General features: G+C 40.3%; 1 protein-coding gene and 1 long non-coding RNA gene across 3 annotated transcripts in view; one reads left to right on the forward strand and one right to left on the reverse strand.

Moving 5' to 3' along the window:
• LOC309850489 overlaps positions 1–19,017 on the reverse strand; it is a 97,960-nt gene that overhangs the window by 64,180 nt on the left and 14,763 nt on the right. The window lies entirely within an intron of this gene.
• The window catches only part of LIN9 (lin-9 DREAM MuvB core complex component), a 71,238-nt gene that overhangs the window by 34,654 nt on the left and 17,567 nt on the right, over positions 1–19,017 (forward strand). For both annotated transcript variants that reach the window (XM_082704423.1, XM_082704424.1), the window contains 3 exons: positions 14,780–14,913; positions 17,608–17,727; positions 18,002–18,103. In XM_082704423.1, coding sequence (XP_082560549.1) covers positions 14,780–14,913; positions 17,608–17,727; positions 18,002–18,103 — 356 coding nt within the window. The remainder of the gene's footprint in view (positions 1–14,779; positions 14,914–17,607; positions 17,728–18,001; positions 18,104–19,017) is intronic.

The raw sequence follows: 19,017 nt of genomic DNA on the forward strand, positions 1-19,017 counted from the left end.
TAGTAACTGCACTGAAAGGGATTAAACAGTGGTTGGATTTATCAAAGAATATTTTCTGGAGGAAAGGTAACCTTGAGTTACATATTAATATCACTTTTCCTGGTTATAAAAGTGGTACATGTTTCTAGTATATTATAAAAATGGGTAATTAAGAGAAAAGGCAGACAAAAGAGAGGAGACTGTATCTTGCACATGAAATCCAGGTAGAAAAGAGAAGAATAGATTTGGTCATAACTTACCATGACAGGCTTAACCATGTACAGAAGTTATAGATGGGGGCACCTGGGTGGCTTAGTGGGTTAAAGCCTCTGCTTTCAGCTTGGGTCATGGTCCCAGGGCCCTGGGATCAAGCCCCGCATCGGCCTCCCACATCGGCCTCTCTGCTCAGTAGGGAGCCTGCTTCCTCCTCTCTCTCTGCCTGCCTCTCTGCCTGCTTGTGATCTCTATCAAATAAATAAATAAAATCTTAAAAAAAAAAAAGTTATAGATGATCTCTCTGTCAATAAAATTAATCTGGGGATGAGATTAGAAATTAAGTGAGGAGGGGCACCTGGGTGGCTCAGTGGGTTAGGGCCTCTGCCTTCGGCTCAGGTCATGATCCCAGGGTCCTGGGATGGAGCCCCACGTTGGGCTCTCTGCTCAACGGAAAGCCTGCTTCTCTCTCTCTCTCTCTCTCTGCCTGCCTCTCTGCCTATTTGTGATCTCTCTGTCTGTGCTAATTAATTAATTAATTAATTAAAAAAGAAATTAAGTGAGGAGGAGATTGTAGACTTGAAAAAAATACATTAGTTCTAAAACACCATATGGGGCACCTGGGTGGCTCAGTGGGTTAAGCCTCTGCCTTCGGCTCAGGTCATGATCTCAGTGTCCTGAGATCGAGCCCTGAATCAGGCTCTCTGCTCAGTGGGGAGCCTGCTCCTCTCTCCCCTGCCCGCCTCTCTGCCTACTTATGATCTCTGTTAAATAAATAAATAAAATCTTTAAAAAATAATTAATAAAAATAAAGCACCATATAAACAAGTACAGATATAAAGTCTGTAGTACAACTACAAATCAGAGAAGTGTCCGAATGCATAGAATGACATAAAAGTTAATTGTTTCAGAATTTTAAGCACTGGCAGTTTTATGGAGGGTCTGTAAGTAGGTATTCTCATTGTAATGGAGAATAGGTTGGACAGGATGTATCAGGATATGAGAAAAGGGTGTGCCTGGGTTGCTCAGTTAAGCCTCTGCCTTTGGCTCAGGTCATGATTCTGGAGTCCCAGGTTAAAGCCCCATGTCTGGCTCCCCCCTTGGTGGAGAGTCTGCTTCTCCCTCTGCCCCTTACCCTGCTTGTTGCACTCTCTCTCTCACTTGCTCTCTCAAATAAATAAATAAAATCTTAAAAAAAAATATATGAGAAGAGTTTGGGGCACCTGGGTGGCTCAGTCGGTTAAGCATCTGCCTTTGGCTCAGGTCATGCTCTCAGGGTCCTTGGATCAAGCCCACATCAGGCTCACTGCTCAGAGGGGAGTCTGCTTCTCCCTCTCCCTCTGCTCCTCTCCATGCTCATGCACACACACTCTGTCTCTCAAATAAATAAGATCTTTTTTTTTCTTTCTTTTTTTATTTTAAGAAAAAACCAACTGAATGGCTCAGTTGGTTAAGCGACTGCCTTTGGCTCGGATTGTGATCCTGGAGTCCTGGGATCAAGTCCCACGGTCTCCCTGCTTAGCAGAGAGTCTGCTTCTCCCCCTGAGCCTCCACTTCTCCTGGTTTCTCTCTCTCTCAAATAGTTAAAATCTTAAAATAATAATAATAATTTTTAAAAAAAGAATGATTTTTTCATTTTTATTTTTAAAATTTTACTTATTTATTTATTTAGAGAGCACAAGCAGGGAGGAGAGAGAGTAGGTTCCCTGCGATCAGGGAACCCAACTCAGGGCTTAATCCCAGGACCCTGAGATCATGACGTGAGCCAAAGGCAAATGCTTAACAGACTGAGCCACCCATGGCTGAAGAAAAAAAATCCTAGTAATAATATTTTGTGACACATGAAAATTATATGAAATTCAAAGACCTCATTATGGAGGAAAGATGGCCTAAATTTAGTTTATAACTGAAACAGAATAATAATAAGAGGAAGCATGGCAGGGCCAGGAAATCTGCCAGTAATTTTTTGTCTACCAGAAGTAGTAGTTCAGCATACTGTCTAGCGTGCAATACAAAATTATTAAACCTATGTAGGAACACGAACACAGGTTCTGTAGTCAAAAAGCCATCAGTAGAATTCGATGCTGAGATGGCTAAGATATTGGAACTAGCAGTGGCTTCAAAATGTTTGTTATGGGGGTGCCTGGGTGGCTCAGTGGGTTAAAGCCTCTGCCTTCCGCTCAGGTCATGATTCCAGGGTCCTGGGATCGAGCCCCACTTTGGGCTCTCTGCTCTGGGGAGAGCCTGCTTCCTCTTCTCTCTCTGCCTGCCTCCCTGCCTACTTGTGATCTCTCTGTCAAATAAATAAATAAAATCTTAAAAAAAATGTTTGTTATGAACTTAATATAAATGTGGTCATAATTAGTGGAGAAATCTCAGAGATAAAGAGGAATTATTTAGGTATAACAAATTTAGAAGTGAAAAGTATAGTATCTGAAAAGAAAAATTCTTAATGGGCTTTAAAACAGATCAGAAATAGTAAAAGCAAGGGTGAGTGAACCTAAGAATATATCCATAGACATTATCCCACTGTGAGAGCAGCAGACAAAACTGGGAAGAACTGTGGTAGAGCCTCAGAGGCCTCTGGGACAATGTTAAGCAATTTCACAGATGTATAGAGTTCCTAAAAGGAGAGGAAAGACACATGGCACAGGGAAACAAACAGAAGAAGACAAAGGATAAAATATTCCCACATTTAATTTTTTAAAATTAAATTAAAAGGTACAGATCCAAGATACTCTGAACCCAACCCAGATAACCCACATGTTTGCAAAGCCCCAACATACCATACAGAAAAACTACAAAGAAAATCTTGAAAGCAGTCATAGAAAAGCAACATATTACATAAGAGGAAAACTTATGAATGGTAGCTGACTTTACATAAAAAAATATGCCAAAAGTAATGCCAAAAGATATTTTTCAGATTGAAGGGAAATGATACCAGATGGAACCTCAGATCTACAGAGAGGAGAAGAAATTTTCTACGGAAAATGGCACATATGTAAAATGGAACAGTCGTGTTGCAAGGTTCTTGAATTTGTTATGAGAGCATACAGTATTGACTGTGAATAGACCATAGTAGGTAAAGATTGGGTATTCTGATCTGTAGAGTATTGAAGTTCAAAACCTTCAGGGTGCATCAGAATTACCTGGAGGGGTGGATGAAACACAGATTGCCAGACCCCTTCCTCCCACCTAGTTTCTAATTCAGAAGGTCAGGGGTAGGGCCTGAGAATTTGCATTTTAACAAGATTCCAAGTGATACTGATGCTGCTGGTGTGGGGCTATACTTTGAGAACTAGTAGAAGGAGTTTTTTTTTTTTTTTTCTTTAGAGAGAGAGAGTGAGCAGGGGGAGGGGCAGAGGGAGAAGGACGGAGAGAATCCCAAGCAGGCTCCACACCCAGCACAGAGTCGGACAGGGATTTGAGATCATGACCTGAGCCAAAATCAAGGGTCAGTTGTTTAACCAACTGAGCCACCCAGGCAGGACCTACTTTTTAAAAAAAATGCTAAGAAGCATACCTAGAAAGCCAACAGAGAAGTTAATTTTGAAATTCTAATAAATAAATGAAAAGACAATAGGAAAGAAAGTACAGGGAACAAACACCATGGCATAAATAGAAAATAAACAGCAAGAAGGTAGACTCAAGTGTGGTCCTATTTTCATTATATTAAATGACAGTGAACTAAGCACTATACTGGAAAAGCAGGGATTATCAGACTAGGTTTAAAAAAAAAGAAATGTCTGGGATGCATTGATAATTTAAAAGCAAATTGATAATTTAAAAGCAAAATTTAAAAGTGAAAAAGATAGGCATGCAGATATTGACCATAGAGAGCTGAACTGGCTATAATGTTAGACAAAATAGATTGCAAGATAAGGAATATTTGATAATGATAAAAAGGTCAATTCAGAAAAATGTAACAATCCTAATATACATTCATTAATAAGTCCTTCATAACAGAACTTTAAAATACTTAAAGCAAAAACTGAGACAACTAAAGGAGGCCATATACAAATCAGCAGTCATAGTTGTAGATTTTAACACCTCTCTACTAGTAACTGAGAAGAGGAAAAGAAACCAGTACAAATACAGAGAATCTGAGAAACACTGTCAATTTTGATGATCCAATTGATATATATTTTTTAAGATTTTATTTATTTATTTGAGAGAGAGAGAGAGAGGAAGGGCAAAGAGACCCTGAGATCTTGAGCTATGCTGAAGGCAGAAGCTTAACCAACTGAGCCATCCAGGCACCCAGATCCGATTGATATTTTTGAACACTAATCCCCAGAACTATAGAATACATATTCCTTACACATGCACATGATTTGTTTGTCAAAATAGACCATCTGGTGGCAATGTCAGTACATTTTAAGAGATTGAAATCATACATAGAATTTCTCTGAACACAGCAGAATTTAATTAGAAAGCAAAACAATAAAATCCTGAAGACACTCAAATATTTGGAAACTAAATGTTCTACTTCTGAATAACTCCTGAGTAAAAAGAGGAAGTTCAAGGGAAAATAGCAAATACTTCTAATATAAAAATAATAAAAATACAACATAAAAATTTGTGGGGTGCAGCTAAAGCAGTAGTTACAGGAAAACCTACAGTTTTAAATGCTCATATCAGAAAAAAATGCTTATATATTTTTAAAACTGTCTAAATTTGCATTTTAAGAAACTAGAGCAAAAACCCACAGCTAACATTATACCCACAAGGAGCTGTTAAGAGCTTTCCCTCTAAGATAAGGAATAAGACAGGGGTAACCATTCTCACCCGCATAGTACTAGAAGTCCCAGCCAGAGCAGTTGGGCAAGAAAAAGAAGTAAAGGCATTCAAATCAGAAAGGAGGAATTAGAATTATCTCTGTTTACAAATGAAATGATTGTATCTGGAGAAAACCCTAAAGACTCCACCCCAAAACTATTGCAAGGATATAAAATCAATATTCAAAAATCATTGCATTTCTGTATATTTATGTTCAAAATACTTGAATAAGGGGCTCCTGGGTGGCTCGGTGGGTTTAGCCTCTGCCTTCTGCTCAGGTCATGATCTCAGGGTCCTGGGATCAAGCCCCACATCGGGCTTTCTACTCAGCAGGGAGTCTGCTTCCCCCTCTTTCTCTGCCTACTTGTGATCTCTCTCTATCTGTCAAATAAATAAAATCTTAAAAAAAACCAAAAGGGGCATCTGGGTGGCTCAGTGGGTTAAAGCCTCTGCCTTCAGCTCAGGTCATGTTCCCAGGGTCCTGGGATCAAGCCCCACATCAGGCTCTCTGCTCAGCAGAGAGCCTGCTTCCCTTCCTCTCTCTCTGCCTGCCTCTCTGCCTGCTTGTGATCTCTGTCTGTCAAATAAATAAAATTTAAAAAAAAAATCTTGACAGGACGCCTGGGTGGCTCAGTTGGTTAAGCAGCTGCCTTCGGCTCAGGTCATGATGCCAGCATCCTGGGATCGAGTCCCACATCGGGCTCCTTGCTCGGCAGGGAACCTGCTTCTCCCTTTGCCTCTACTGCCATTCTGCCTGCCTGTGATCTCTCTCTCTCTCTCTCTGGCAAATAAATAAATAAAATCTTTTTTAAAAAAAACTTGAATAAGAAAACAATCCCATTAAAAAAAAAAAAGAAAACAATCCCATTTATGATGAGATCAAAAACACTAAAATACTTGGGATTAAATTTAACCAAGGAAGTGAAAAATCAATATGCTGAGAACTATAAGACACTGATGAAAGAAACTGAAGATACAAAAAAGTGGAAAGAAATCTCATACTTATGGATTGGAATACTCAATATTATTAAACTGTTCATACTTCCCAAAGCCATCTATAGACTCAGTGCAGTCCCTGTGAAAATTCCAATGGCGGACGCCGGGTGGCTCAGTCGGTTAACTGTCTGTCTTCAGCTCAGACATTGATCCTGGGTTCCTGGAATGGAGTCCCAAGTCAGGCTTTCTGCTCAGCAGGGTGTCTGCTTCTCCTTCTCCCTTGTCCACTCCCACTGCTTGTGCTCTCTCTCTTTCTCTCTCTCTCTCTCTGGCAAATAAATAAATAAAATCTTTTAAAAAAATGAGTCAGTTTTGCCAGGATTTTTTTTTTTTTAAAGATTTTATGTATTTATTTGACAGAGAAAAATCACAAGTAGATGGAGAGGCAGGCAGAGAGAGAGAGAAGGAAGCAGGCTCCCTGCTGAGCAGAGAGCCCGATGCGGAACTCGATCCCAGGACCCTGAGATCACGACCTGAGCCGAAGGCAGCGGCTTAACCCACTGAGCCACCCAGGCATCCCAGTTCTGCCAGGATTGCTCTGTTGAGGCAGACAGCATTTTTTAATTGAAATTGATATGCTTATTCTAATGTTTATATGGAAATGGAAAGGTTAACCTAACCCAGAAATGGATCCACACATATGTACAATTGACTTCCTGAAGGCATCAAAGCATCTCAGTGGAAAGGAAGGGCATTCCAGCAATGCTGGAGCAATTAGCTATCTGCATGAACCTTGATACTTCCGTAAACTACACAAAAGGAGGATACCTAAGATGAACCAAAGGGCTAAACATGAAAGCTAAAATTATAAGGCTTCTATAAGTAAATACAGGAAAATATCAGTGTGATTTGTAGTAGGCAGATATTTCTTGGCTCTGACAAAGAAAATAGGGGCGCCTGGGTGGCTCAGTGGGTTAAAGCCTCTGCCTTCGGCTCAGGTCATGATCCCAGCGTCCTGGGATCTAGCCCCACATTGGGCTCTCTGCTCAGCAGGAACCCTTCTTCCCCCCCATCCCCCACTGCCTGCCTCTCTGCCTACTTGTAATTGCTCTGTCAAATAAATAAATAAAATCTTTAAAAAAAAAAAAAGAAAGAAAGAAAATAACAAATGATTTTTAGGTATAACTTAAAAACTTTTGCTCACTGAAAACTACCATTAAAATAAATACGCAGGCGACATATTGGGAATAAATATTTCCAAAATGTATATCTGAAAAATGACCTATATCTAGAAAATATAAAGAACTCTATAAGTTAATAATAAAAAGTCTGGTTCAAATAACGAGACAAAACACTTGAATAGACACTTGCAAATAAGCACGTAAGAAAATATTCAACATCATCAGTCATCGGAAAAATGTAAATTGAAAGCGCAATGAAGTGCCACTACACACACCCCAGAATGGCTAACGCTGAAACAACTAGTAACACCAAATGTTGTCAAGGGTGTGGAGCTACATTAATTCCTGGGCTTTTTTGGTGGCATTGTGAAATGGTCTACCACTTTGGAGAAAAGTGTAACATGTTTTACAAAATTAAATCTATGCCTGCCCTTTGATCCAGCTGTTTTCCTCCAAGGCATTTACTTAAGAGAAGTGAAAACAGCTGTCCACAGAAGAATGGCTACATACTAGAATGTTCACAGCACCTTTGTTCATAATTTTAAAGCCCAAACCTGGAATCGACAACAGGGAAATGGATAGACATAAGATAATATTTTTTAAAATTTTTATTTATTTATTTGACAGAGATCACAAGTAGGCAGAGAAGCAGGTGGAGAGAGAGAGGTAGAAGCAGGCTCCCTGCTGAGCAGAGAGCCTGATGCGGGGCTCGATCCCAGGACCCCGAGATCATGACGGGAGCTGAAGGCAGAGGCCCAACCCACTGAGCCACCCAGGCGCCCCAACATAATATTTTCTTATAATGGAATATAAATTGGCAATTAAGAGAAACTGCTGACTTGTAGATTCACTTCAGACAATATCCTGAGCAAAAGAAGCTGAAAGCTACAGAATGCATATTGTTAGGTTTTCATTTCTATGAAGTTGTAGAATGAGCAAAATTGATTCATGGCAGAAAAATACCAGAGGAGTAGTTGCTGCTGAAGAAGGTATTGATTAGGAAGGAGGAACTTTCTGGAATGATAGGAATACTCCATGACTTGATAAAGGTTTGTTTTACATGGATATTTACCATAACTTACAGAACTATACACTTACATATGTTTCATTGTATGTAAATTTTACCTAGAAAGAAAAGTGCTGTAAACAAACAAGATTCCACTTTCCTTACTGCAAAAATTTTTTTAGTAAATAAGTAGTGGTAGACCAAATTTTCCTCAAAAACAATAACAAAATGAATTTTTTAAAAAAGATTTTATTTATTTGACAGAGAGAGACACAGCGAGAGAGGGAACACAAGCAGGGGGAGTGGGAGAGGGAGAAGCAGGCTTCCTGCCCAGCAGACAGCCCGGTGCAGGACTTGATCCCAGGATTGGGGATCATGACCTGAGCCAAAGGCAAACGCTTAACAACTGAGCCACACAGGCACCCCAACAAAATGAATTTTAAAAGCAAATTGGGGGTTTTGCAGTAAGAGCAGAGCAGGCAGGTATAAAGTGTCTGGGCTTTGTGAATGGCTCATAGTACAGAGTGAAAAGCTGAGGAGTTCTGACAAACACCAAGGTGCTCAATGTGATGGTAAGTCTGAGTAATGGAGTAGTCTTGGGGAAATGTCTAGATAGCACAGTGGAGCACACTGGACAGGAAATTGTTCATTAGACGTCCATTACTCCAAATGACTCTAGAACTAAAAGTGTGAGGTCAGGGACTCAGGGTATGAAAAAGATTTTGAAATCATTTGTTTGTTAGGAAATTGTGAGAATCTGAAGTATCCCAAAGGTAATGTAGTTTGTCTAAGTTGAAGGGGTAAAGGGAAAGAGACCATCACGAAGACAGGAAAGATATGATTTATAGAAATAAATAGAGTTAAGATTTGACAGTTTTGGGGTGCCTGGGTAGCTCAGTCATTAAGCATCTACCTTCAGCCAAGGTCATGATCTCAGGGTCTTGGGATCAAGCCCCACATGGGGCTCTCTACTTGGCGGGGAGTCTGCTTCTCCCTCTCCCACTTCCATGCTTGTGTTCCCTTTCTTGCTATGTCTCTCTCTGTCAAATAAATAAATCAAATCTTTAAAACAAATAAAAAATAAAAAATAAATAAAATAGAAGTTTTGATAGTTTCTTGTTAACCCAAACTCTGAGTGGTAGCCCATACCTGAGGCTCTGACCCATAATCTTTAAAGCTGTCCTTTGATGTCTGTAATAAAATTGCTTTCTAGACTTTCGGGGTGCAATTAGGTGTACTCACCACATTACCAGCAAACCATCTGCTGTGCTTAAAGAACTGCATCTTGGAGCTCCTGGGTGGCTCATTCAGTTGAGCATCTGCCTTTGGCTCAAGTCATGATCTCAGGGTGCTGGGATCAAGCCCAGCATTGGTCTCCCTGCTCAGTGGGGAGTCTGCTTCTCCTTCTGGCCCTCCCCCCACTCATGCATGCACTTGCTCTCTCTCTTTTGAAGATTTTATTTGATAGAGAGAATTGTAGGACAGAGGGAGAAGCAGAGTCCCTGCTGAGTAGGGAGCCCAATGCAAGGCTCCATCTTGGGACTCCAAAATCATGACCTGAGCCGAAGGCAGATCTTTAACCAACTGATACCCAGGCACCCCTCTCTTAAATAAATAAATAAAATCTTTGAAAAAAAAGAAGAGGAAGAAGAACTGCATCTTTTTCTTGCATTGTGCATTTGGCCTTATAAACATCCAAAGGAACAGAGTGGCCATGTAATTTATCACCCAAGTGGGTATACTTCTGAATGTGAGAGGAGGTACTGTTAATAACTGAACTGGGATAACAGGTGTAAATGAACATTGTCCTGGGTTAACCAGCTAATGGGGTCACTCTCCTTAAAGGATGCATTGGAAAATTTTTTTCTTATTATTAAATGATCTCAGAAGCCATAGGATAATGCTGGTAACCACAATAACATGTTTTTTTCTTATTTTCCTGAACTTGGCATTCTGACCTAGAATCTACTTTTTCCTGAGTGATCATGTATACTAACATAGGTTGCTGCTCTTGTTTTTGGTGATTTTTTAGCTTTGCATTGTCAGCACAGTGATACCATATGAAAATGACTGTCAAAGGGCCCCCTGGGTGGCTCAGTGGGTGCCACTCTTGGTTTCGGCTCAGGCCATGATCTCATGGTGGTGGGATCAAGCCCCACTTTGGGCTGTGTACTCAATGCAGAGTCTGCTTGAGATTCTCTCTCGCTCGGGTGTGTGTGCTCTTTCTCTAAAATAAATAAATCTTTTTAAAAAAGAGAGAGAGAGAAATCACTGTTAAGGAGAGCGCTGCATTAGAGACAAAGAAGTTTAAACCAAAATATATTTTAGTTTTTCAGCCACTTAAGTAAAACTGAATAGAAGCTAGTCATCACTTGAACAAATAGATATTCCTGTTATAGTAGCGGAACCTGACTTACACTTCAGATATAGATCTGTGGAAGAGGGGTGTAAATGTCCTCTGCAAGGGCATCTAGTGGCTCAGTCAGTCAAGCATCTGCCTTGGCCTCAAGTCATGATCCTGCAGTCCTGGGATCAAGCCCCGCATCAGGCTCCTTGCTGAGCAGGGACCCTGCTTCCCCCTCTGCTCCCCTCCTTGCTTGGGCACTTGCACTCACTCACACACTCTCTCTCTCTCTGACAGATAAATAATAAAATCTTAAAAAGAAAAAGTTACTGAGACTTGTTTTATAGCCTAGCAGATGGTCTGTCTTACAGAATGTCCCATGTGTGTTTCAGAGGATTGTTTCAGTGTTGGATCAAGTGTTCCATATATGTGAGTTAGACATATGGTTGAGAGTATTGTTTATACCTTCTGTACTGCCCTCTGACCTTCCTTGTTTCTGATGAGATTGTCTCTGATGAGATGTACCTGTTAATATTGTTGCTGTTCTGTATGTGATGTCATTTTTCTCTTGATGCTTTCAGTATTCTCTCTCTGTCCTTAGACTTTGGAAATTTTAGGTGTGATGCTCTTTGTATTTCATTGAGCTCTTTGAATGTTCAGTGAGCTTCTTGGCTTGGTAGATTAATTTTTATTTTTTTATTTTTATTTTTTAAAGATTATTTATTTATTTATTTGACAGACAGAGATCACAAGTAGGCAGAGGGAGGCAGAGAGAGAGAGGAGGAAGTAGGCTCCCCACTGAGCAGAGAGCCCAATGTGGGGCTCGATCCCAGGACTCTGGGCTCATGACCTGAGCTGAAGGCCTTTGCTTTTGCCACCGAGGCGCCCCAGCAGATTAATTTTTTAATCGAATATGGGAAATTTTTTGCCATTGGTTCTTCAGTTATTTTTTCTGCTTTCTGTCTTTTGGGACTTTCATTACAAATATGTTGGAAGCTTGATATCTTTCTGTAGGTGTCTGAAGCTCTGTTCTTTTTCTTCCAATCTTTTTTCTCTCTGTTCTTTGGATTGAATAATTTCTCTTGGTCTCTGATTAATAGATCATAATCCAGACTTCTACAATACATTATTTGAAACCAAATTCAGTGATTCTTCTACTATCTCAAATTTCCTCTTTATATCTAGAGTTCTCATCTGATTCTTTTCTAGGTTCTATTTGTCAAGATATCCTATCAAGTATTGCCATCTTTCTTTTAATTCTCTGAACATATTTATAGTATCTACTTTTTTTATATAGTATCTACTTTTTTTTTTTTAAGATTTTATTTATTTATTTGACAGAGAGATCACAAGTAGGCAGAGAGGCAAACAGAGAGAGAGAAAGGAGGAAGCAGGTTCCCTGCCAAGTGGAGAGCCCAATGCGGGACTCGATTCCAGGACCCTGAGATCATGACCTGAGCCAAAGGCAGAGGCTTAACCCATTGAGCCACCCAGGCACCCTAGTATCTACTTTTGAAGTCTTTGCTAAATCTATCATTTCTGTCAATTTCTACCTAATACCCCTTTTATCCTGATTAAGAGTCCTGCTTTTTTATTTCATTACATGTCTAATAATTTTTGGTAGGAAACGACATTTTAGGGACACCTGCATGATTCACTTGGTTAAGCAGCTGCCTTTGGCTCACATCATGATCCCAGGGTACTGGGATCGAGCCCCGCATCAGGCTCCCTGCTCAGTGGAGAGCCTGCTTCTCCCTCTTCCTCTGCCTGATGCTCTGTCTACTTGTGCTCTCTCTCTCTATCCCTCTGTCAAATAAAATCTTTTTTTCAAAGATTTATTTATTTATTTGACAGATTACAAGGCAGAGAGAGAGAGGAAGGGAAGCATGCTCCCCGCTGAGCAGAGAGCCTGATAAAAATAAAATCTTTAAAAAGAAAAACTTGACATTTTAGATAATGATCATAGTAACACTGCCTTCTAATTTTTTGATAGTTGTGTTTGCTTTCATAACTTGTCTTGTGCAACTGCTGATATTCTCTGGTCAGGTTTTTTATTCTTATATTTTTAAGTTTGGCTTCCTAGGAGTTGCATCTGTGTCCATAGAACTTAGTGACCAACCAGTGAGTTGGGCAGAGGTTGTACACAAGCATCTTAATAAGAAAGGCCTCAGATCGATCCATATATGCGTTGGGATACAAAGTTGCTGTCAGTTTTCAAGTGAACCTTAGCTTTTACTTTTTACCAGGCTTGCTTACATCTTCTCTACCCATTCACATAGTTTTCCAGTGAGCTAGGGACTTATGGAGAGCTTTTGGCCTTTTATGGCTCTTTAGTTTCTAGGATCTCCCTGTTCTGTCACTCACCTCAGCCAGAACTATACCTTGGGCTTACAGAACTGTGAGCTTCTCTTACTCTCCTGGTCAAGTTTACCACTTTTAACTGGCAGGGTTACAGGTATTACCCATTGGTCTGCATTGAGTTTGCCCCCTCTGGCAGTCACAGCCATTCATTAGTAAAATAATTCCTACCAACCAAGGGAGTGGTGATGGTGAGGATGTGAAAAGCCATAGGCAGAAAGGCCACTGACTTCCCCTGTCCTTACCTGAAGCTTTAACAACTTTTTAACAATAAGCATTTCTTTTTTTTTTTTTCCTTTCAAGATTTATTTGTTTCTTTGAGAGATAGCATGAGGGGAGGGCAGAGGGAGAGGGAGAGAAGCAGACTCTGTGCTGAGCATGGAGCCTGACACAGCAGGACTTGATCCCATAACCCCAAGACCATTACCTGAGCCAAATTCAAGAGTTGGATACCCAACTAACTAAGCCACCCAGACGCCCTAACAGTAAATGCTATGTAATTGGGTTATTTTTTTTTCCACTTTATTTTTTCAGTGTTCCAAAATTCATTGTTAATGCACCACCCCCAGTACTCCATGCAGTACGTGCCCTCCATAATACCCACCACCAGGCTCACCCAACCCCCAACCCCCTCCCCTCCAAAACCCTCAGTTTCCATAATTGTTTTTTGCATTTGGTCCATTTCCAGAACCCTGCAGTGGTTGTCTTTGACAGTCACAGCCGAGGTGCAGTACACCACCTCTGCTAGTATGAGAACAGTGGGAGCACTCCTGAAATTCAAGGTCCCAGATGCCAACCTTGCAGGCAGGCCTTTCTGAGGATCCCAGTCTGAGGCCTGGTGTATTAATCTTTTCTGAACATCATCCTGGTCTTTTTCGGTAGTTGAACTGTTCCTAGTGTTTCACTTGAGTATAATAATCAAAGTTCTTGGGGCGCCTGGGTGGCTCAGTGGGTTAAGCCGCTGCCTTCGGCTCAGGTCATGATCTCAGGGTCCTGGGATCGAGTCCCGCATCGGGCTCTCTGCTCAGCAGGGGCCTGCTTCCTTCCCTTCCCCTCTCTCTGCCTGCCTCTCTACCTACTGTGATCTCTCTCTGTCAAATAAATAAATAAAATCTTTAAAAAAAAAAAAATAATCAAAGTTCTTCTGTTGACTTTTTTTTTCTTCAATTTCAGGTTTAAAGCAATGATTTAAAAGTATTTTACCCTTATGTACCCATGTGGCTTTAAATCTTTAAAAATAAAATTTCCCCTGATATATGATTTCATTCATACATCAAATTAGCGATCATCATTTTTTAAAATTTGTTTTTATTTATATAAGATTTTATTTATTTATTTGAGAGAGAGTGAGCACAGGAGAAAGCATGAATGGGGGACAAGGCCAGAGGGAGAGGGAGGAACAAATTTCCAGTTGGGCAGGGAGTTTGACATGGGGCTTGACCCCAAGACCCTGGGATCATGACCTGAGCTGAAGGCAGACACTTAACTGACTGAGCCACCCAGGCACCCGATCATCATTTTTTTTTTAAGATTTTATTTATTTATTTGACAGCACAAGCAGGGGGAGCGGGAGGCAGAGGGAAAGGGAGAAGCAGACTCCCCTCTGAGTAGGGAGCCCAACTCGGGACTCTATCCCAGGACCCTGGGGTCATGACCTGAGCCAAAGGCAGATTCTTTTCCTTTTTTTTTTTTTTTTTAAAGATTTTTGTTTATTTATTTTGAGAGAGAGAGAGACAGAGTGAGAGAGAGCATGAAAGGGGAGTTCAGAGGGAAAAGCAGACTCACCATGGAGCTGGGAGCCTGATGCGGGACTCGATCCCAGAACTCCAGGATCATAACCTGAGCTGAAGGCAGTCGCTTAACCAACTGAGCCATCCAGGCGCCTTCTTTCTACATTTTAAATTACATGCTTGGAGCAGTCTTACATTTGACAGTTTGTTGTGTCTACCAAATATCTTAATACCTTTTTGTTTCTTTTCCCAGCTCGATTACGTGGTGTTCACGATGGTCTCTTCACTGGACAAATAGATGCTGTGGATACTTTTAATGCTACTTACAGAGTAACTTTTGATAGGGCAGGGCTTGGAACCCATACCATCCCTGACTATGAAGTTCTTGTAAGTATTTAATAATACGCTTGTGTCTTCTGCCTATTAAATATGTTATTTGAGATGCCTGTCTGGCTCAGTTGGTAGAGCACATGACTCTTGATCTTGGGCTTGTGAGTTCGAGCTCCCCGCTGGGTGTGGAAATTACTTTGAAAATTAAAAAAAAAAAATTTTTTTTTTAAGATTTTATTTATTTGAAAGAGAGAGAGCACAAGCATGAGGAACAGTAGGCAGAGGGAGAAGCAGGGTCCCCACTGAACAGGAAGCCTGATGCAGGGCTTGATCCCAAGACCCTGGGATCATGACCTGAGCAGAAGGCAGACACTTAACTGACTGCAAACAAACCAGATGCCTCAAAAATGTAAAAAATCTTAAAGCTGTGTTATGTAGAATTTTCTATGGACTGTATTTTGTGATAGATTCAAGACTTCGGGTCATGGAGGAAGATCCTTAGGCGTTCACAGTCCTGCCGGCTAGGCCCCTGGACCAGAACTCTACTCAAGTCTTCAACATTGTCTAGAAGTGAACATCCTTCCACTGTACCTTACCCACACAGCATTTTAGTGTGACAGAGCCAATCCCTCCTCCTTCAATAACCTTGGAAAATAAGCTGCATGACACTTTTATTCCAAAGCTTTGTTGTTAAAGTTTGGTCGTCTCACAAAATGATTTTAAAAGTATGAAGTAGGGCGCCTGGGTGGCTCAGTGGGTTAAGCCTCTGCCTTCAGCCCAGGTCATGGTCTCAGGGTCCTGGGATCGAGCCCCACATCAGGCTCTCTCTGCTCAGCAGGAAGCCTGCTTCCTCCTCTCTCTCTGCCTGCCGCTCTCCCTACTTGCGATCTCTCTCTCTCTGTGTCAAATAAATAAAATCTTAATAAAAAAAATAAATAAAAATAAAAAATAAAAGTATGAAGTAACATCTTGTACGTTAGGATTTGTTCTGTTTCATCCTCAGAATTATACAGGATGGCTTTTAATTACCCTCACTTTTTTCATGATGAAACTTAAGGCATAGTACATTAAGTAATTTATTCAAGGCTCTAGAGCTGGTAGAGATAGGCTGAGACCAGAATCTGAATCCTTTGAATTCTTGAATCAGTCCTTTAAACTACTAGGCCATTATTTCCCAATCATGTTTGATTTAGCAAAGTCATAAGAGTTATGCACCTTTCTAATAAGTCAAAATAACTTTAAGAACCAAACAACTCTGGGCGCCTGGGTGGCTCAGTGGGTTAAGCCGCTGCCTTCGGCTCGGGTCATGATCCCAGGGTCCTGGGATCGAGTCCCGCGTCGGGCTCTCTGCTCAGCGGGGCGCCTGCTTCCCTCTCTCTCTCTCTCTGCCTGCCTCTCTGTCTACTTGTAATCTCTGTCTGTCAAATAAACAAATAAAATCTTTAAAAAAAAAAAAAAGAACCAAACAACTCTGCAGTGTAATAAAGTTTTTAAAAAGTTGAATAATTAACTTTTTTTCTAAGATTTTAAAGTAATCTCTACACCCAATGTAGGGGTTGAATTTACAACCCTAGATCAAGAGTTGCAAACTGTACTTACTGAGCTGGCTGAGAGCTTTAATAACAAACTTTTTATTTTTTAAAGATTTTTATTTATTTATTCCACAAAGAGCACAAGCAGGGAGAGCAGCAAAGAGAGAGGGAGAAGCAGGCTGTTGAGCAAGGAGCCTGATGTGGGGCTCAATCCCAGAACCCTGGGATTATGAACTGAGCTGAAGGCAGATGCTTAACTGACTGAGCCACCCAGGTGCCCCAGTAATGAACTTTTTATAATAGAATTGTTTGCCACTAAGAATTATGGAAATAAAATTGTTCACTTTGTCACCTCCCTTTTTAAATTTCTTTGTTATAAACTTGATTTTTAAAAATCAAGTTATGACCTTACAACTGAAAATCAAAATTTCTTGGGATACCTGGCTTGCTCAGGTCATGAGGGTCCCAGGATCGAGCCCTACATCAGGCTCCCTGCTCAGCAGGGAGTTTGCTTCTCCCTCTGCCACCACTCCCCCTGCTTGTCCTCTCTCTCTCTGCCAAATAAATATATAAAATACTTTTGAAAAGTCATAATTTCTTTATCTTCTTAGTGCAAATATAGAAGAATCTTCTTTTTCTGATGCATACTTTTTAAAAATTAATACTGTTTATTGTGAGGTTTTCCTCAAACATACTTTTTAGAGAGGAGAAATAGGAGAGAAAGAAAATTTGGACTACATCTGTAGAGCTAAGTACACCAACCTTAAGTATTTTTCCATAAAGGATGCAATCTTTCAACCTCCCCTTTCAAAAAAGGAAAATTGCTTTTCCAGCTCATTAATGTAATTTGCTTTATGAGATCACCCAAGTATTTCTCCCCGGCCGGTAAGTAAGAGTGGATTGGGAGTACACTAGGTAATACTGAGCCAGCCTTTAGCAAACAGGAAGCACCAGTGGTCAGTTTTATATTTGTTTAATATTTCATTTCCTAACTGTTTCGATCCAGTGGTCTTTTTCTTTTCTTAATTCTTCTGTTTTGTGAGTTTAGCCTTTTGATAGCAAAGTAGTATTTTCATTCTCTGACTTATGTTTTAGGCCTTTGACCTTTGTAAGATCGTAGATTCTGTGGTGAATATCTCCAGGTGCAATGTCATGTTTATAAAGCTGAGATGGTCGGTAAAGTTCTTCAAGACCTGTGCACTTTTCTCTTTTCTCAAAGAGTAATGAGCCTCATGAGACGATGCCAATTGCTGCCTTTGGACAAAAACAGCGGCCTTCTCGATTCTTTATGACTCCACCACGATTACATTATACTCCTCCTCTCCAGTCACCGATTACAGTAAATAATATTTTTTAAATGTCATCAGTAATTTAAAGTATTATTATGAATGTGAGTTATGTTTTTATGAAATACACATCTATTACAGCAACTTCAGGAGGTAGCTACATTATTATAAGTTGTCAGTTATTATATAAGTAAATAGTTGCTTCAACTCTGGAAATATTTGTAAGATTTTTAATGTAATATTATAATTTGATTTATTTTTTATCTAAAAATAAAATGCTTTCTTTTGAACAGTCAGTGGTTAAATGATTCCCTTTTATTCCCATAGGATAATGATCCTTTACTAGGACAGTCGCCTTGGAGAAGTAAGATTTCTGGCTCTGACACTGAAACGTTAGGTGGTTTTCCAGTAGAATTCCTTATCCAAGTGGTAAGAATTGCTCTGAGTATCTTGGCTTGTTTATGAAAAAAAACTGAACAGCTTTTGTGTTAATTAAAATAGAAAATCTTTCTATGACCAAATATTTTTACTTTTTCTTTTCTTTTTTTTTTTTTTTTAACCATTGTGTTGGTTTTAAGAACACTGTTATTTCCGGGACGCCTGGGTGGCTCAGTTGGTTGAGCAGCTGCCTTCGGCTCAGGTCATGATCCCGGCGTCCTGGGATCGAGTCCCACATCGGGCTCCTTGCTCTGCAGGGAGCCTGCTTCTCCCTCTGCCTCTGCCTGCCATTCTGTCTGCCTGTGCTCTCTCTCTCTCTGATAAATAAATAAAATCTTTAAAAAAAAAAAAAAAAAGAACACTGTTATTTCCAAGCAGCATCTTTTTCTGCCATGGGTCCTGTCCTCATGCTTTAATAAATACACACACATACACACACACACAAATTGTTCTTTCCAGCAAAGCTTGAAAATAAAAGTCAGGGCACCTGCATGGCTCAGTTGGTTGAATGTCTGACTCTTGATTTCAGCTCAGTTCATGATCTCAGGGTTCTGAGAACAAGCCCTACATCAGGCTCTGCACTTAGTGGGGAGTCTGCTGGAGATTCTCTTTCCCTCTGCTCTTCCAATTCGTTCATGCTCTCTCTCTCTAACAAATTAATTAATTAATTAACTAATAATACTATCAATAAAAATAAAGTAACCTTAAGGAAGTGAAAGTTGTAACACTCAAAAAAGACTTAGAGGCTTTTTTGTTGAGCTCTTCTTGGGTTTGGTTCTTATTTTGCTGTGTTAAGGACTCTAACGTTATAGCATATGCTCTGTCAAACCTGAGTGGTTGGCTGTTAATAACTTGTATAAGTATAAAGGCCTTTATTAGGGACCTCAGTGCATGCTGCTGTTATC

This window comes from Mustela nivalis, assembly GCF_964662115.1.
Source record: "Mustela nivalis genome assembly, chromosome: 16".
Classification (NCBI taxonomy): domain Eukaryota; kingdom Metazoa; phylum Chordata; class Mammalia; order Carnivora; family Mustelidae; genus Mustela; species Mustela nivalis.